Here is a 19,927-nt window from a genome sequence, read left to right on the forward strand (position 1 = left end):
ACGAAGTCACATGAAAGAGAATCACCTTTTTCCACATCTCATCTCTCTTGCTGTTGAAGTCGCCTGTGCCTGGAATGTCCACCAGCACAACCCCTTCTGGAATCAGCTCTGATCTGGGCAAAGTCACTTCCACATGTTTGATCAAGGGCCAGATCTGTGTCTCAGTTGGTTCTCCAGCCAAATCTCTCCTCTGAGTCCGGATGTAGGGGTCCAGCTTGACAGATAGCTCCTCTGCCTGAGGAAGGACAAAATCACACACACCAGACATTCTCCTGGTTCTCTGTCCTGGATCAGCTGTGATTTGGGCTCAGCGAAGGTATGCTGAGTAATGGTAAGAAACAGCACTGGGCAATGGGCACTGGGATGCCTGTGATCCAGTCTGCAAGGGCCCACACTCTGAGAGCCAGAAAGGACCCTGGAGATCAGAAAGTGCAAGCTCCTTATGTACAGATGAAAAAACCAGAGCCAGTTAGAATGGGGCTTCAGCAAAGTTATAGTTTCACTGGATAATGATTTCATCCTCTAAATTCCATTTCAATTCTAAAATTAATGCTATTAATATGCAATTGTCTACATTTTGGAGAGAGAGCATTTTTCCCATGTGGCTAATGCAAATATTTGGATTTCCAGAAAGCCTTGACTATAGAAAATTGATAGTGATGTGATGACCATATTTTCCAAATTGAAAATTGGTCTGAAATTGATCTTTAAAATGGTTTCTAAAATTTCTCTTCCAAATACAAAAATATCTTGATGTGTAGGCATTTCCAGCATGTTTTAATGATGGTAGGGATGGGGAATTTTTCTCAGCCCATTGTTCCTAGCTAAACATATCTTCAGACAATGACACATTCATGCCAGCAACTATGTGTGGCAGCAAATCTCTACTGGGATACTACTTCAGAGGACAGAAGATCTGGGATGTATGGTGGTCATTTAAAAAAAATGTATTTATTTATTGTAGAGAGAGAGAGAGAGAGAGAGAGAGAGAGAGCACTGGTGGTGAGGGACAGGGGAGAAGGGCAGAGGGAGAGGGAAAGAGAATCTCCAGCAGACTCCCTGCTGACCATGGGGATGGATCCCATGACCCTGGGATCATGACCTGAGAAAAAATCAAGAGTCAGACACTTAACCAACTGAGCTATCCAGGTGCCCCATGGTGGTCATTGTTAATAAATATTTTTAGAATGGTCCTGAAAAAAAAAAGATAAGAACAGAAATTCTTGACAGAGTTGAGATTATATAAAGGATTTGTTGCAATCTGGGTAGGGAGTCATAGAATTCATTAATTCTAATAAAATAATAAGAAATTGTGAAAGAAAACATGATAAAAGTTCTTTAAGATATTTAATTTAAAAATAGAGCAGATACTGGGGTGCCTGGATGGTGCAGTCAGTTGAGTGTCCAACTCTTGGTTTCGGCTCAGGTCATGACCTCATGGTTGTGAGATTGAGCCCTGTGTCTGGCTCCCTGCTCAGTGCAGAATCTGTTTGGGATTCTCTCTCCTCCTGCCCCTCCCACTCATGCTCTCTCTCTCTTTCTCTTCTGAAATAAATAAACAAACAAACAAACAAACAGATTCACTAAGGAGAATGTGAAAGAAAACACATGGGCTTGAAAAGTCCCTTTGTATAAGAAGGTGTCTCAACCCAATAAATAAACTGACTCAGGACAAATCATTCTAGAAGCAAACTCGGCTTCCCTCATTCCAGTCTAGAATCTTGGAATCAAATTTTGAATCTGTGCCCTCACTCACTGAGATGTAATTATGTTTCAATGAGTATTTCAACTCCTAGTTTCATGGGGTAAATTTGTATCATTGGGAAGGAATATATTTCTAAATACAGAGTAGTAAAGAAATGGGCACTATACTGATACCTTGGTATAACTTATTTGGTGTAAGCTGTGTGTGTCAAAATAAAGTAACCAGTTTTATAATCACTGAGTTTCTTTGGACATGCTCAATCTATGTCTTAGACATTAGGAATATAACTATTTTTAATAGTAATACTCATTTAAATATAAGGAGCTAAGTACCTTGAAAGATTTCATTTATTTGACCTCTAAGTGTGCCTGGTCCAGTATTTAAATTTTTTTGAGAGAATGTAATATATTTAATCTGAACTATAACACAAAAAGTCTAAGGAAACTTAATTAATTATATAAATAAGCATTCGCTATTTAAGGAACACTCACTATGTTAACCTTAGAAGATAACTGAACATTAAAACTTAGAACAAGTGTAAGTAATTGTTCTTATTTCATACAAAAAAATTGCCAGATTTATAAATAGGTAAGAATATTTAAACATGAATTTTAAGAGACAAGAAACACTAAGTTTTAAATGTATAATTTTAATAAGTTACATGTTAGTTCCACAAGTACTTTAATTTAAAATGAAATTTTAATTTAATAAAGTGAATATTGATTATAAAAATGAGGAGAGTGTTGTTCTACTTGCTGCATATCCAATATCCATCCTGTCCTTCACCAATGCTAGCAGAATAGTGACTGTTTGTTTGGGCAGTGGATTGAGATTGGTCTCAGCCAATCATAACACGTTTATTTCTTGCTTTAGATTCCCTTTCAGCTAGGAAAGGCCATGTGACTGAACCAGAGTCCAGTTCTGTATGAGGAAATCTATCCAGAAGTTTGTTGGGGCTGTTTTTGAGAAAGTTTTTACTTTCCCAGGAAAGGGGAGATATGGCTAGTGCCAACTTTTTATCCATCTCTTTCTTCCATGAAGCCAACTGTGAAATCTAGCATTTCAGTAGCAATCTTATGAGTATGAGGCAACAAGTACAGTGGAGGGCCAAGGGAATCCAGGAGGTGTTGATCTTGACATTGTTAAGCCACAAACCCAACTATTTCCAGACTTCTTATGTGAGAAAATGAATAAATCCCTATTCATTTAAGACATTATCAACGGGGTGGTTTTGTTTTTAAACATTTGTAGCCCAAAGCATCCTTAATTAATCCTCAAGTAACTGTAAATAGCCTTCCCTATTCGCAAAAGATCCCCCAGTCAGACACTAAAATTTCTCAGTTGACAGCCATAAATAATACAAAAGAACTTGGTCAGGGATACTTCTGATTTGGGTATCAACTCATTTCCAATAAAAACATTGTGCCTTGAGCAAATCTCTTAAATGGATTCAATTATTATATTTGTGACTCATGATACTATGCAGGAAAAAAATCTTGAAGCTACCTCTTCTGCCTTGAGGGTGATGATTCTGGAGGTGGGAATCTTTCCTTTGGGCTTTGCCCTTAGTAACTCTTCATAGCTCTTTCTTTCTGCTCCATTTCCATAAAACATTTGTAGCTTCCAGATGGCTTCCTCCACAGCATCGTCCCTGTCCCAAGTGTCCACCTCTTCACCCAGGTCCTCTGTCCTGTGCAGGAGTTTAGTCAAATTCTTCAGCTCTTCCTTCCACTCCTGCCAAGAGAGTAGGGCCAAGCCCCTCATGACACAGATTCAGAAAAAAAAACAAGGACAAAGGGAGGAGTCCATTGTTCTTGTGGAGATGGGTAGGGACTGCATAGGCAGGAACTCAAAAATCACCTAATCTAGCAAGGGATCATCTAATCCAAACCCCTTGTTTTGTTAGTGAGGAAATAGGGACCCAAAAAGGGAAATGTCTTGCCCAAAGTCCCCTAACAACAGTGATGGGATGCAGGCTAGAATCTCCAGCTCACTCTACAGAACTTTTTCATTCCATACTATGTTTTTTTTTTTCCTTTCAAGAAAGTCATAAACTATATTTACAATTTAATCTCTGAGAGAGAGGGAGAGGGAAAGAAAGGAAAGAAGAGAGGGAAGGAGGAGAGAAAGGAGGGAGGAAAACAGAGAGAGGAATGAAGAAGGAAGGAAGCAAGCAAGGAAGGAGACACTTACCTGGTCAGAGAGAAGGTGGATTTTGGCCTCATACTGCTCACAGCAGCCCGAGCTCACTTGCACAATACATGACGTACATATACTTTCTCCAGATACTGGTAGAAACATTGCTTGCTGGATGATGGCATTGATCAGGGAGCTCTTCCCAGCCCCTGTGCTTCCAAATAATCCAATGTAGATTGGGTCCAATGATGGTTTTTCAATCAAGGCCAGAAGCCTGTTTCTGAATTGATTTTTAAATGCATGTTGTCATGGTCATCAAAGGGCAGTGGGAAGAATAACAAAATAGAACATGAAGGAACTTAGTTTCAATTCTAGGCAAGTCATATATCTTTTTGAATCTCTGCTACTTTCTTGATCAGATGGGGAATATTAGTCCCTGTTTCCTGCAGAGAGTTGTCATGAGGATCAAAGGAGATTACACAAAAATACTTGGTAACGATAATTCTATACAAACTCTATAATGCCTATATAGATGTGAAGCATCTTTGTTTGTGTTCTATGGAAACTATGTAGTCTTGATCCTAGAAATAAATTTTAGGCAGAAGTAAAGTACTACTGGGAGCAACACAGAGTCTTACCAGGCTGGAGATTCAGTCCTGACACTAATCAAGGGCTTCAGGTCAACTCAGCCCAGCATTTGAGGGCACCAGCTAGAGTTTCACACAGCCTGGCTTGGATTCAAGCCCTTTTGCTTACCAACAGTGTGACTTTGGTCAATGTCTTGGCCTCTCTAAGCCACAATTTCAATAAAATTGGGGTGATAATACTTTTTACTGTATACGGGTATTGGGACAATTAAATTTGATATATGTAAAGTATTTAGCAGGTTACTTAACAAGAGTGGCAACCCAAAGAATGGCAACTATCAGTATAAATAATAATATCCCATAGCTACATAATTTTTCAGCCTTCTTTGCTTGGTTTCTAACTGAAAATTCCCTTTCATTGTTGGAGAAAAGCATCTACCTAAGGAAAGAATGGATGGGAGGTTTGATGGGTAGCTGATATCAGACTCACATGAGATACTTGACTCCATTAGGAATGTTGTCATCAAGGAAGACAGACTGAATAAGTTTCTGATAAGTGTTGCTCAAAACCCTTCTGGTCCGTGACTCCAGTTTTTCATCTGGAATCAATAGGGATGTATTACCTGGGATGTACCTGACAGGGATCAAGTACTAGGTCTCCAAAAGAGGAATATGCTCAATGTTGCAGAGAAAGAAAAAAGGGAAAGAAATGAAATGAAAAGCCAATTAAATATGATAGCAAGTTATCAGACACTAGAGATAATAACTCATGGGAGATAGCAATTATTGAGTATGAGAACCTCCCAAGGAGCTAGTCTGCTCTGAAAATCCTTGTAATGGGAGTCAGCAAATGCTTTGCATTTGGCTATTGCCCTTCTAGAATCTTTCCTCCTGTGGTCATAAAAAAAAAAAAAAAAAAAAAAAAAAAAAAAAAAAAAAAAAAGCCAGGGCATCAAAGAAACACCAAGGCACCAAACCAACCATTTTCACAATCTTTGTCCTCACCAGGAAGAGGTTATTTTTTTTTCTTTTTTTTTTAATTTTTTTTTTATTTATTTATGATAGTCATACAGAGAGAGAGAGAGGCAGAGACACAGGCAGAGGGAGAAGCAGGCTCCATGCAGCGGGAGCCCGACGCGGGACTCGATCCCGAGTCTCCAGGATCGCGCCCTGGGCCAGAGGCAGGCGCCAAACCGCTGCGCCACCCAGGGATCCCCGGAAGAGGTTATTTTGATCAAAACCCTGCTCTCCAGGGACTTCTAGAGATGAACTGTCAAATTAATAGATCTCTGCGAGACTCTGAGGTCCCCTTTTCTGGATCAGGATCATTTGAAAATGTTTCATCCTTCTTTCCCATTTAACCTCCTCCTCCATTGAGCATTTTTATACATTTGGAAAAGAGCAGAACCACATTAAAATAAGTCACACAGCATTGTTATGACACTCACATTCCTTAAAAGCACTTTGTTCCACAGGAGGAAATGCTCTGAACCGCTGGTCAAGAGAACGTCTTCTTTTTTTCATTGGTTCTTTAAACACATCATCATCACCTAGAGATAAACAGAGATTATATAAAATTAAACGTTTTGGGGTACAATATACTTGCCTGACCTCTATCAGTCCACAAACTCAATAATGTAAGAAGTCTCCTGCCAGCTCCTTATGCCTCACATCAGAAGCAGACACTGTTGGACCATTCCAGTCTGGTTCCTATTTCCCAGAGTCGTAGGACTTTGCAACTAACTCCAAAATGCAGCCTAATGTATCTCCTCAGAACATATGTTGAAATGAAATGAGGTTTAGAAATCCCAAGAAGCCAAAATGGCTGGATATTCTTCACTAAATGCCAACTGTGTACAGAGAAGCCCAAGATAGGACTAAATGTGTGGTGAAGAAAGGCCTCTGGGAGGTCTTTTCAAACTGGGAAAGAAATTGATCAGGGAGCAGAATGCAGAGAAATAAAGGGACACGTGACCAGGGTAAATCACTTCTCTGTGACCATCTGTAAGATGAGAGGGCTGACAAAAACACAAAATGTCACAGTGTGGGAAGGTGTTCTATCAGTGGATGGCCTTCAGAGGTTAAATTTGGGAGAATTTTCCCCCTTTCTCACTGAAAGTCATTAATAGCATCTTCCTTAGGTTAAAATTTTAAAAAGAATAAAAATCCGAAAGAAGCAAATCTTTGCAGTTCTCCAGAGATTTACTCACTTTAATGGTTTCCCTTGGTTATGAAGTGAAGGACTGGTAGGAGCCATAATCCTCAGGAAAGGTACAACCGAAACATTGTGTTTTGGATGAGTTTTATTTTATTTTTTTAAAAAAATTTTTTTAATTTTTATTTATTTATGATAGTCACACACAGAGAGAGAGAGAGGCAGAGACACAGGCAGAGGGAGAAGCAGGCTCCATGCACCAGGAGCCTGATGTGGGATTCGATCCCGGGTCTCCAGGATCGGGCCCTGGGCCAAAGGCAGGCGCCAAACCGCTGCGCCACCCAGGGATCCCCTTTGGATGAGTTTTAGAAAATACCTGCTGGCAGTATCCACCAGGTTAGAAAAGGGCCATAGGTGGGTCTTTGGAGTCAAGGTTATTGGAAATTATCCTAACCCAGTACTCCTGGGATTAGTCTGTACCTTGGGAAATGGCCATGACAGGAACCTGAAGAATTGATCCCTAAGAGTCATGGCACTACAAGCTCATGCAGGGGCAATGAGGCCCCAAAACTGAGCATGACATTGGGAGGTCATCTTCCCTGAAGAACCTCAGAGGAGAAGTTTCACTTTGGGACCCAGGATAGCAGCCTGAGCAGAAGGCCCAACCTCCATTGGGCTCTAGACAGGTCTTCCAGATGGTTCAGCCAGTCTTTACCCTCAGTTCAGCCTTATGGCTTCCAGCACAAATCCTGCCATGTCCTGGAGCCAGCTCACACCCCATAAAATATCACAGTGCAGTTGTATGCTGCGCCAAAGCCTGACTCTCTGCCTCCTCATGCTCATGCAGTGACAGGGAGTTGAAACACCTTGTATTTCAGACTCTCTGTCTCAGACATTCTAACTTCTTTAATTGAGTTCAACTCAAAGAAATCATCATGGCTTAGTTTAAGGACTGCATAGAATTAAATACCAAATTGCTGGCTCAGGGGTTGGAGCTGGAGAAGAAGAAGCAAGAAAGAAAAGAATCTGCCACTCAGGCAACCCTAGGCCAGATATAGGCTGATGACTACTTTAGTCCATGTTATAAAAGGTGCCTCAGGATTCCAGGATGTTTCTGTAACCTACGTGTGGACAGTGAAGGATGTCGGGCCTTGGTCAACTTTGTAACTTAGGAACTCTTTTTTGTGAACAATATTTCCATAGTATCTTAGCCACATGTATGAAGCAAAGGATGGGTCCATGTATCCATGATCTTTATCTCGATTTTTGAAGCACTGGCAACTAATCTGATAAAAGATTGGAAGCTTATTTCTCAGCTGAAGCAAAGGCTAAGAAGTCAGATGAACAGCAGAGCTTTAAACTTTTTCTTCAAATTCTCAAATGAAAACCCATTTGGAAAGGAGAAAGTATTCTATCTGGAATTCAGACCATTCAAGGGTAGTCTTGCTATATAATTGTAACTGGAATGAACTGGCCTGAACTGACCACATCTCTTCTCATTCCCTGTAACTGCTCAAGCACTCTCTCCTCTTTTCCAGTATTTTACACTGAAGCACCCAAGAAAAAGTCAGTAGGGGCAGGTGGGGCAGTCTAAAGAAGTTAACCTAGTCTACCGCTGCTGTTGCTTCTTGCTGCCACAGGTGTTGCTTTTGAAAACGCTTCCTCCAACAGCCCCACAGGCTCATTGTTGTCACGGTCATGGTGTGTGTGTGGGAGTGGGGGTTGTGGGTGGTGGTGGATCTTCCAAGCAAACTCTTTCAGCCCGACACTCAACCAAAGGCCCCAAAGTTGTGGTTCTTTCATTTTATGTGCCCAGCCATGCCTCAGATGCTAGCCACCACCCCACTGACCCCAAAACCCTGGATCCCTGGTCCCTAAAGGATTTCACTCCTTGTGAGTGAGAAATTTTTTCTCTCAATTCTCAAAACAAAAAGCATGTGATTTTCCCTGTTTTCTGCACATAGGAGTTGCTTTTCTGCATCCCCCAGGGAAGGTTCCCTCTTTGGTGCCAGGGGTCCTCCATCAGCCTTCTCGGGCCTTGCCCTCACTGGCTCCCAGAGCATTCACCCTATATCTCTCCTTCTAAGGAAAGCACCTGATATTATTCCAGGGGCCTTACCTTGCCCATTCCAAGAGAGACTACTCTCAGAAAATCCAAGATGGCGTTCTGGAACCTCATTTTAGAAGGGGGGGGTGGGGGAGTGCATACACATATAATTATTGATCAGAGTCCACTACATTATGAATAGGCTATTTTAGTTGTTGAAATAATTTATATTGGGGCACCTGAGTGGCTCAGTCTGCTTTGGCTTAGGGCATGATCGCAGGGTCCTGGGATTGAGTCCTGCATCGGTCTCCTCAAAGGGAGCCTGCTTCTCCCTCTGCCTGTGTCTCTGACTCCCTCTGTGTATCTCTCATGAGTAAATAAATAAAATATTTTTTTAAAAAAGAAAGAATTTGTATTCATTCAATATTAAACCATGTCATAAGAAAGCAGATTTTGATTAAAGAGGAAGAACACTATAGTTCAGTACAGTCTCAACCCACTGGCCTTTATTATATTATGGAACTATTTACTATAAGAACTATTTACTTCATCAGGCAATATTGCAGGGATGTTACCTGAATGTGGTCCCGGGCCGACAAAATCGTCCATGTCTTCCATTTCCTGTTATGCAAATACCTGGTTTTGTCCACTTAGGAGAATCAGCCTAAAAATATATACAAAGTACAAGTGCAGGGGCAGGGATGGGGATAACAGCAGAAATTGTAAATATAAAAAGCAAAAACAACAATGGTTAAATCTCTTCATGCTTTGTTTCCCCAACTAGATTCCAAGTTCCTAAAGGGCAGTAGCCTTTCTATCTTACCTTGAATTCCTCACAATGCATTGTATGCTACATGTCATTTTAAACAGGATAAAAATCCATGCCTGACCCTTGGTTTTCAATAATAGTTATATCTATAGAACTTGAAACTGATATGAGATCTTCAAGACAGCCCACACTGAAATAACAATAAACCTCTAGTGACCAGAACCATAAAGGTGAGATTATATGGCTTTTCTGCTTTGGGTGACATCAAGGCTTCAAACAAGTAAGCCTTGGGTTCAGTTATATTTAGTGCCAGCAGGTCTCCGCAAGAATCTGGAACATGGATGGGATATTTGATATTCATAGGGTTCCTGGAGTTGCTTGGGGAGCTACTGAGTGGGGAAGGAGTGATGGAATAACTAGGTTCTCTGGATCTTTCCACTCCACTCCACTTCACCAAGGAAGACACCCCTACTTGGGTCTATAGTCAGCACCACAGCTTGGACATCCACAGGATTAGGGAGTTGGGGGAAGAGAGGCACATTCAAAAGAGGTGTCAGATCCAGCCTGAATCCAGTCCACAGACAGACAGAGCTTGGGCATGGAGGGAGAACGGGGCCCATCAAGGCCCAGAACGGAGTGCACTGCACAGACTGGGAAGGGATGGGCTATCCTGGAGCCTCTTTGTCCCTATGCATAGAGGAGGATTTAGGCAACACAGGTGGGGAGCACCCGAGGTGTTTTCTCTCCCTGATTGATGTTGCTGTTCGGATCACTCAGCCATGTATTTCAAAAGCAGAGAGTCACTGGTCCTTCTGAAAAATGCAAAATCTCACCTGATCTGTCAACTGTCACTAGGCTCTAGGCTGTTAGAGTCAAAACAGCCTCTTATTCTTAGCTTGGCTGGTGGATATTAACTAGCCAAATGATTTCTGTACGTAGTGGATGTTGGCTGGATGTGGTGGAAATCACTACTATGTGCAAAGTCCTGAGTGTTAGGTGGAGTTCCTCACCTCTCCATTCCTTATCTAGAAGCTCCCTCTCAGACCATCCCAAAATCCTTACAGTTCTCCAAGGCACGGTATTCTAATCCATGCAGTTTAGCATAGGCTGTTCTCTCTGTGTGGGGTACCCTTCTCCTCTCTTTCCCAGTGAATTCCTACTCTTTCATTGAGATTCTGTTTTAGCATTTCCTCTGTGAAACTGTCCTGATTCCCACTCATTCCCCTCTTGTGTTACCACTGTTCCAAGCATACCTCTGTTATAGTCCTTTCTTGCTCGTTCCTCCTTTCTGAACCATAAGTTATTTGAGGTCATATCTACATTTGTTTTCATGTTGCATTTCCATCAGGAAGCACAATGACTGATAATAAATGCTGAATGAATGAATGAATAAAATAATGGATGGGAAGTTTCTGATGATATTCTACACCATAGGATGCTTATTAGCCAAATTAGTTTTGTTTAAGTTTTTGTTTAAACCAAATTAGTTTTTGATACAGTTAGAGTCTTAAAGAGTAAAGCAAAGAGTAGGAACAAAAGAACAAGTCTTTGGAAATGAGGCAGTATCAACCATGAAGAGTGTCGGGAATGTTGAACTTGATAAAGGGATGATACAGGCAAAGTCAGAAGATGTGGAGAGGACTTCAGAGCAGTCTTCAACTACATGACCGTGGAGTTGCATATACAAGAGGGATGACACATGTTTTCTGAGGTCCCAAGAAAAGACCATTAGGTTCCTTAGGTAGAAGGTACCTGGAAGCATATTTTGGCTTAACATTCTCTAGTAGTTAGAATTGTCTAAAATGCAATGAGCTCCCTTAGAAAGTAATGAATTTTCTGCCACTAAAGGTGTCTGAACTTATACTGGTATGACCACTTAACAATGGCATTGGACTAGATAATTTTAAGGCCTCCTCAAATCCCAAGATTCTCTATTACCAGCAAAGCTGGTAGTGGAAGTCATCTATGAGGTCACAAAACTTCATGAGAAACACAAGCAGCTCCTGATTTGTAATGTCAAGTTGGAAATACTAAAAAGCACATCAAAACCTAGATAAGATAGGAAATCAAAAAGGTAGATAAGCTATAATGCGTGCAAGTATAGTAATGCCTCTCAATAACTGTATTTTTTTAAGTAGGCTCTGTGCCTAACATGGGGCTCGAACTCATGACCCAGAGATCAAGAGTCACATGCTCTACTGATAGAACCAGCCAGGCACCCCCCATCAGTAACTTTAGATACAGAACTAGGAATTATCCCTAAGGAAGAAAGTGATCTGTTGTTTTCTGAAGACAGCAGCTTAATGAGCCACAGTCACACAAAATGTTGGGTACCATATCATAGTGAGCACTGGAAACAAAGCAAAATATATGGTCCTCTCAATAGACAAATCCACTGTAGACCTCCAGGATAACTTGTGTTCTGGTAGCAAAAATCTAGGAAGAAATAGAGGAGTCAGATGAAGTCCGAAAGAACTAACAAGTGTTACCACCATACAAACAGTGAGATTAAGACCCTTCAATCTGGGGATCCCTGGGTGGCGCAGCGGTTTGGCGCCTGCCTTTGGCCCAGGGCGCGATCCTGGAGACCCGGAATCGAGTCCCATATCAGGCTCCCGGTGCATGGAGCCTGCTTCTCCCTCTGCCTGTGTCTCTGCCCCTCTCTCTCTCTCTCTCCTCTCTGTGACTATCATAAATAAATAAATTCAAAAAAATTAAAAAAAAAATAAGACCCTTCAATCTGAGAGAGAAGAAGATTTAGAAAAGAAGGAGGATTCTCCAAATCCTGGGCACTGGTTTGGGCTTCCTTTAGGATCACAAGATTTCAGCTCATCTAACTTCACTTATGAAATCAACTGCACACAATGGCCACAGCAAAGGTTGTTCATATGTAACTACCTGGGGTTAGCCCAGGCTTAGCTGCAGCAGTGGAGACACAGAACCATAAGCCTCCCAATGCAGGAGTATCTGTGGTACTAGGACATGAGTAAATGTGATCCCTAACTGAAATTTGGAGAAATTGGAAATTATTTGAATTGTGGTTGTGGTGAATTGGGCTTCCAATTCCTTCTGCCAATGTTCAAAGACCGGTAGGAAGGGACCATTTGATCAGCAAACTAAGACACTGTAAAGTGGGAAGGGATCACTAACAAAAAGGCTGAGAAAATAAAATGAAAGAAATACTGGGCACTTAAAAGGAAAGCTTATAAACAAATATATCAGTGGGGGATTGTATGGTGCAGAGACTCCGTCCATAGTCACTAAGCTGGACTAAGTGATGGTAGGAAGGGCAGTAAGCTGCCAGTCAGGTGTAGAAGGTACAGTTCTGGCTTTGTCACCAGTCAAAGGAACTGTGGGAGTTCATACAAGTCATTTTTATCACCCCAGGTCTTAGTTTTCCCATCTATGAATGAGAGATTGAACTAGTCCTTAAAATGCGAATATTCTCTGATTTAGTTGGATGCCAAAAGGATTAAAATTCTTAATTCAAAACATCACCTGCCTTTGAAACCAAGACTGTACCAGTGATTAGGGGTCCTGTGTAATCAAAAATAGCAAAACCAAGGTTTCCTGTAATTTTGGGTTCATTTCGCTTTCAGGAGCAAAGGACTCAGGGGTGCACAGTCCTTCCTCAAATTAAGTGGGGATCTACTTTACCCCAAGGAGAGGCAGTAATGGTGGTTGCATTTTGTGAAAGTTTGGCTGCTGTGGAGAAGCAATTGAAGAGTTCAAATTTATTGGTCACACAGGCAAGATTTTCACGTGTGGTTTATTTCACTGGTATTTCAGCTATGCGGTTAGCACTTAAGTTTTGATTTTAGTACTTATTTACATTCATGTGCACTGAGCCTAAGAATAGCATCTTTTAAATGAAACTCTCTGCATATTTAGCTAGATATGGGAAGGTTGCACAGAACGCATTTCCTGTTAAATAATTGTGACTTTTGACCGTTATTCTTGCTTCTCCCATTCTCCCTTTCTTCACTCTGTTTTCCTTGATGTCTTTTTTTTTTCTTAAAGAAACATAACAGAGGTGCAATGCAATAGTTATTCCTTTGCTACAACAGCCTCATATAGTGGAATTAAATAACGAATGCTCTTGAGCCCCTTCTTTTACAGATATGGATGTAGAGGCCCAGACACGGGAAGGAATTCATCCAAGGCCAGAGTGGCTGCAAGTTGAATGATTGCTCCATTCCACCAAGCAGCCTCTCATGGATGCTATATAAATAAAGCCTTTGGAGCTTAAGTGTTGGACAATGGAGAGAAGGGCACTCACAAATGAGGGGGTCCTTCAAATACACGACAAAGGCATTTGGGGAACAAAGGCCATTGAGTAGAACCGAAGAGTAGTGGGATGCCTGGGTGGCTTGGTGGTTGAATGTCTAACTTCAGATCAGGGCGTGATCCCACATGGGGCTCCCCGCAGGGAGCCTGCTTCTCCCTCTGCCTATGTCTCTGCTTCTCCTTGTGTGTCTTTCATTAATAAATAAAATATTTTTTAAAAAAACAGAACGAAAAGTAGCTACTCCATAAAACTATACTTAGGACTCAAACTGAGGCAACTGACTGAACATTCATTCTTTAGTGTCCTCAGAAGTAAAACAAGCCTGTGTGTGTGTGTGTGTGTGTGTGTGTATGAGAGAGAGAGAGAGAGAGAGAGAGAGAGACATGGGGTTGGGGGAGAGACTGAGTAATACACTTTCACTGCATTCCTTCTGTGTCGGATGTAGAATTGAATGTGCTTAAGAATCACAAACATCCTGTTCTCTTCCCCTAGCTCTTCTCGTTAGCCAGAATCTCATCTCAACCTACCTTGCTTTGCACCATTAACCTTTGCTAACATGATTCCTTGTTTTCCTTGCATTTCTATCTCCTACCAACCCTCCCCCACCAAAGGAAGCACTAATAAGAAAAAAATAAAAATGCCCAGCCTAGCAAACTTCCTTTAAGGGATATTTTGATCTTTAACTGGTTTATTCCCTACTTTTATTGAATATGGGAAGGACTTGGTCCCTAGAAAGCCCCAGGTAAGTATTTGTTGAAGAACTGCAGTGCATCTTTCGAATGTATCTTAGATGGCAAGATTAATAATGGCAGGAATTATATTCATTCATTCATTTATTCAAATATTTGTTGAGGGGGAATCCCTGGATGGTTAAGCAGTTGAGCGTCTGCCTTCAGCCCAGGGTGTGATCCTGGAGTCCTGCATGGAGCCTGCTTCTGTCTCTGCCTGTGTCTCTGCCTCTCTCTCTCTGTATCTCTCATGAATAAATAAATAATTTAAAAACAAAAAAAAACCCACAAATATTTGTCGAGTGTCTATTATGTGCCAGGCAATGTTCCTAGGTGTCAGGGATGCATCAGGGAACAAAATGGGGAAGGCATCTACACACACAGGGCTTACATTCCAAAATGTGAATGATGTAGTGGAAATTACTCAGGATTTGGAGTCAGAATGTCTGGATTTGTGGATCATGTTCCAGGACTACAATGTAACACTGAACAAATCACCTAACCTCAGTAAGCCTCAGTTCATCCACATATAAAATGAGAGTGTGGGGCACCTTGGTGGTTTAGTCAGTTAAGCATCTGCCTTTGGCTCAAGTCATGATCGAGCTCACATCAGGCTCTGTGGGGAGTCTGCTTTTCCTTCTCTCTCTGTGAACACACATACACACTCTCTCTCAAATAAATAAAATCTTTTAAAAAATAAAAGTAAATGAAAATATAAAGAGATCTATATCAGGAGTTCATTGCAATGATTAAATGTGATATTGCATTATACAGTTGGTCTGTAGGCATTTAAGCATCTGTACAAATGTTATTTATTTTTAGAATATTTGGCAAAGATGGTTAAATTAGAAATTAATACTAGTATTCACCTGGGCCAAGTATATTTAGTTTTGAGGGTACATATGCCACCTTCACTGATAAAGTGACTCTACTCTTGTACACATTGATCAGTCACCTTGAGAGTTCTATCCCATAGTCCTTTAAGAGTCCTTGGTGAAGTTTTATCCTCCTCCCATAGGGAGGTGAGCTGGAGTATGAAATAAGGAGAAGGGGATTCTTAATACATTTATGGAATGCTGATGACATTTAGGATTTATGTCCTTTCTTTTTAAGTACCTTTAGTATTGGCAACATGTCCTAACCACTTTGTTGGACATTGCACTGCTCTCCCAAACTAGGTATGTGCCAAAAAACCAATTTAAATACATTAGCTCAGAAGCAAAAGTGAAACGAGGGCCTTCGAATCCCCAAAGGATAAGATTTATATTTTCAGCATTAATACATGAGCTAATATGTGCAACATGAGAAATACACCCCCCAGAAGTAGATATAGTAAAGGAGTTATTGGAATAACATGATTTTCTCCTTCCTTCCTCTCCCACCCTGGATGAATAGGTAAGCAAAGTAAGCAGATATTTTCATAATGTACTTTATCAGATTCTAACAGGATGAATTTGAATCCTCTCATACTGCTCCCCCAAGCTTGCCAAAGCTAGTGAGGAATAAGGTGACATTAATAGGGGTGCCTGGGTGGCTCAGTCAGTTAAGTGTCTGCCTTTGGCTCAGGTCATGATCTCAGGGTCCTGGGATTGAGCCCCCATGTCAGGCTCCCAGCTCCGCAGGGAGTCTGCTTCTCCCTCTGCCCCTCCCCCTCACTCATGCAACTCTCTCTCTCAAAGAAATTAATTAAATTAATTAATTAACTAATTAATAAAAATGACCTTAATACTACCCTTAATGATGACTTAAACTACTGGTTTGTTGTTGGTTTTTTTTTTTTTTTGAAGGGAAGAATGATTAGTAACTTGCCTAATCACACACTTATGTAAAATTCAAGCTAAAACCTGATTGTCCAGATTCTAGTTCATTGGTCTTTGCATACCCTCAAAATTCACTTAAACCAACCCGGAAGTGTAACTCACTTTCCTTAAGGAAAAAAAAACTTACTTTAAGATGATTAAGAGATGGAGGAGAAACAAGTCTTCCATATAGAAAAATTCCAAGTAATTTATGTAGATACTCTACCATCAAGGAAAGGGAGCATAATCCCCCACTCCTTCAGTGTGGGCTTTGCAGAGTGATTCCCTTCCAAAGGGTACAGTATGGAAAGGAGGGGAGAAAAGTGACTTTACAGTAGTGAAGGGTGACAAACATGTCTCAGCCATGTGATGAAGGTCAGCATCAACAGTCATAGATCAAATGGTCTGTGTATCCCCTTGATGTGAGGTGATGAGAGTGGCACTTTAACTCTGTTGATTTCCTCCCCCTAAACTCATCACTCCCATCTAATCATGAGAAAAACAGAAAAATTTCAATAGGAGTGAATCCTACAGAGTATCTTAACCTCAAAACTGTCAAGATCATCAAGAGCAAAGAAAGTCTGAGAAACTGTTACAGCCAAGAGGAGCCTAAGGAGACATGACGATTAAATGTAATATGGTGTCCTAGATGGGATCCTAGAACCCAAAAAGGACAGTAGGAAAGAAGTAAGAAAATCTAAAAAAAAAAAAAAAAAAAAGGAACTAAGAAAATCTGAATAATGTATAGCCCTTAGTTAACCATAATGCTATGAATATTGGTTCATTAATCATGGCAAATATACCATTCTGATGTAAGATTAGAGAGGAACTTGAGTGAGGCTTCTATGGGGACTCAGTACTATCTTCTCAATGTTTCTGTAAATCTGAAGTCTATTTCTTAAAATCAACCAGATATTACAGCATAAATTACATAAGAGATACAACTTACCAGATGTCACTTTTTCTGCTTCGGCTCCACAGAGTCCACACTCTTCGGAGTCCACAGAGAAGATGGTTGCAGTTTCTTTGCCTTGGTATAGATACGTGGAACCAGCTGGGGTATATAGCCCTGTGCAGCCCCAGTCACAAACCACATTCACACAAGCAGAAGTGAAACTCTCTTGCCATCCGAGGGCTATTTATGATGTTTTGTTCCTTCAGAAATTGATTCATGCTATTTCCCCCTCTCATTTAGACTTAAATTGTATGTGAATTGGGGATCTCACATCCTTCTCTGCCTTATTCTTATAAGCAGGTAGGTATTATTCATTTTTTTTCCAAATAAATTGCAGCACCCACCCTGCAGCATCTTTTCTTTGAAGGGGAAATTTATTTTGATGGATCTAACATGTTGAGCAGATAGGGAAAATGCCCTAGTCCCAAGAGAGACAATGCACAGGTTTCTGTACCCCCAAATACAAGACCAATTCACGAGATAGATGACATGAGATGGTAAAGATAAACTGACTCTTGGTAGCAAAATCTTGAAGCTCACAAAAACCAAATCACATTGGATTGTTTGTAGAAATGAGGGTCATACAGTTTTAAAGAACTTTTTCTGGAACTTAAATTTTACATCCATATTTAAAAAAAGAAAAGAAAAGAAAAACAGGGGTACCTGGATGGCTCAGTTGGTTAGGCATCCGACTTTGATTTCGGCTTAGGTCATGATCTCAGAGTCATGAGATCGAGCCCTGCATCAGGCTCCTTGCTCAGCAGGAGTCTGCTAAGATTCTCTCCTTTCCTCTCCCTCTGCCGTTCCCCCTATACACACACTCTCTCTCTGTCTCTGTAAAAACAAACAAATAAATCTTTTAAAAAACCCAGAAACACAAATATTTTTTAAATGCTGTCCGATGGAGAGGAAAGTAGAACCTACTCTACTTTGCTGTTTGGCAATCCAAACAATCACGTCAAGTACAGGGAAAAAGCAATTTTTTTAAACCTTTAGCTTCAGGTTGTGTTTGACCTTCAAAGGCAGACTCAATCATTACTAGGGTAGCTCTCAGAAACTGTGGGTATGTTTTAATCCAAAGTGGGGACTCAGAAAGCAAAGAGGTTAAAAAGAATTAGAGATAAATATTTAAACTGTAATCTTAAAAATTACTTTGAACTTTTAGCAAGATGGTATGCCTCCTCCATAAGAAAACTATAGAAACACCAGTATAAAGTTCAAAGCAAAGAAAATCAACTTGAATACCATCATTAGTCTTGGATCTCATGTTTCTGGGCAAAATCACCTTATTGTGTTCATGTGACACATGCTTAGCTCTCCCCCTACTGGCTGTTTCTTTGCTTCAATAGTTAACTGTATTTTAAATCCGAGGTACTACTAAAGTACCTAATAACTAAAATTAATTTTGATCACTTTTAAAGCTGCTTGGGTTCTTTATGGTGGTCCTTCATACCTATTATTAGACACTGAATGCTGGGTCTGTTAAAAGTTTGGGAAATCTACCAGGTTGCATTGTCTTCTTTTTTTTTTTTAAGATTTTTTAAAATTTATTAATTTGAGAGAAGGGGAACACAGTAGGAGGAGAGGCAGAGGGAGAGAGGGAGAAGCAGACTTCTCACTGAGCAGGGAGCCTTATGTGAGGCTGGATCCCAGGACCCTGGGATCATGACCTGAGGTGAAGGCAGATGCTTAACCAATTGAGCCACCCAGGTGCCCCTACCAGGCTGCATTTTTATTGAATTCACTGGAAACACTGAAGCAATTGAAAGAAAACTTCCACAGAGCCCCACCATCACACCAAGAATCTATCAGAATCTGCACTTGTGTAGTCTGCTTTCCAGCCCGTTGATAGAGGAACCATCCATATACCCATCAAAAGCAAATCCCTTCCCCTGTGCACCTTATTTCATCCACTCTCTCCAACTGCAGGACCAGGAAGATTATCTTCTTATAAGTCATCAAATTTTCACTCTCCATTGGATTATTCCCATTGACATAAAAACTGGCTGTTATTTATTACTGTCTTATTTTAAAGATTTTATTTATTTGCGAGAGATTTTATTTATTTATTTGCGAGAGAGAATGAGTAGGGGGAGGGGGGAGAGGGAGAGGGAGAAGGACCAACAGACTCTCTGCTGAGCAGGGAGCCTGACATGGGGCTGGATTCCAGGATCCTGAGATCATGACCTGAGCTGAAGTTAGATGCTTAACCGACTGAGCCACCTAGGTGCCCCTTTATTATTTTAATAACCACTTTCTTTGACATCATTTTCCCTGCCAGCTACTACCCCATTTCTCTGTACCTCTTGAGGGTAAAATCTCAAGAGTTGTCTAAACTCACTGTCTCAAATTCCTCTCCTGTCAATCTGTCATAAACCTTCTCTAGTCAAGCCTTCACATCTACAGTTTCATAAAACTGTTGTCAAAGTCCCCAATGATCTTAGTCAATTTTCTTTTTTTTGTATATTTTTTATTGGAGTTCGATTTGCCAACATAGAGTATAACACCCAGTGCTCATCCTGCCAAGGGCCCCCCGCAGTGCCCGTCACCTAGTCACCCCATCCCTCTGCCCACTCCCCTTCCACCACCCCTTGTTTGTTTCCCAGAGTTAGGAGTCTCTCATGTTCCGTCACCCTCACTGATATTTCCCACTTATTTTCTCTCCTTTCCCCTTTATTCCCTTTCACTACTTTTTATATTCCTTGTATGAATGAGACCATATAATGTTTGTCCTTCTCCGATTGACTTATTTCACTCA

At 40.8% G+C, this 19,927-nt stretch overlaps 1 protein-coding gene across 1 annotated transcript in view; it reads right to left on the reverse strand.

Moving 5' to 3' along the window:
- NUGGC (nuclear GTPase, germinal center associated) overlaps positions 1-9,239 on the reverse strand; it is a 42,160-nt gene extending 32,921 nt beyond the window's left edge. The window contains exons 1-6 of the mRNA XM_055345809.1: positions 9,206-9,239; positions 5,877-5,978; positions 4,919-5,027; positions 3,899-4,121; positions 3,212-3,439; positions 26-235 (exon numbers count right to left, since the gene is read on the reverse strand). Of these exons, the coding sequence (XP_055201784.1) occupies positions 26-235; positions 3,212-3,439; positions 3,899-4,121; positions 4,919-5,027; positions 5,877-5,978; positions 9,206-9,239 (906 nt within the window). The remainder of the gene's footprint in view (positions 1-25; positions 236-3,211; positions 3,440-3,898; positions 4,122-4,918; positions 5,028-5,876; positions 5,979-9,205) is intronic.
- Between the last annotated feature and the right edge of the window lie 10,688 nt (positions 9,240-19,927).

Source organism: Nyctereutes procyonoides, unplaced genomic scaffold (genome assembly GCF_905146905.1).
Source record: "Nyctereutes procyonoides isolate TBG_1078 unplaced genomic scaffold, NYPRO_anot_genome, whole genome shotgun sequence".
In the NCBI taxonomy this organism is placed as follows: Eukaryota; Metazoa; Chordata; class Mammalia; order Carnivora; family Canidae; genus Nyctereutes; species Nyctereutes procyonoides.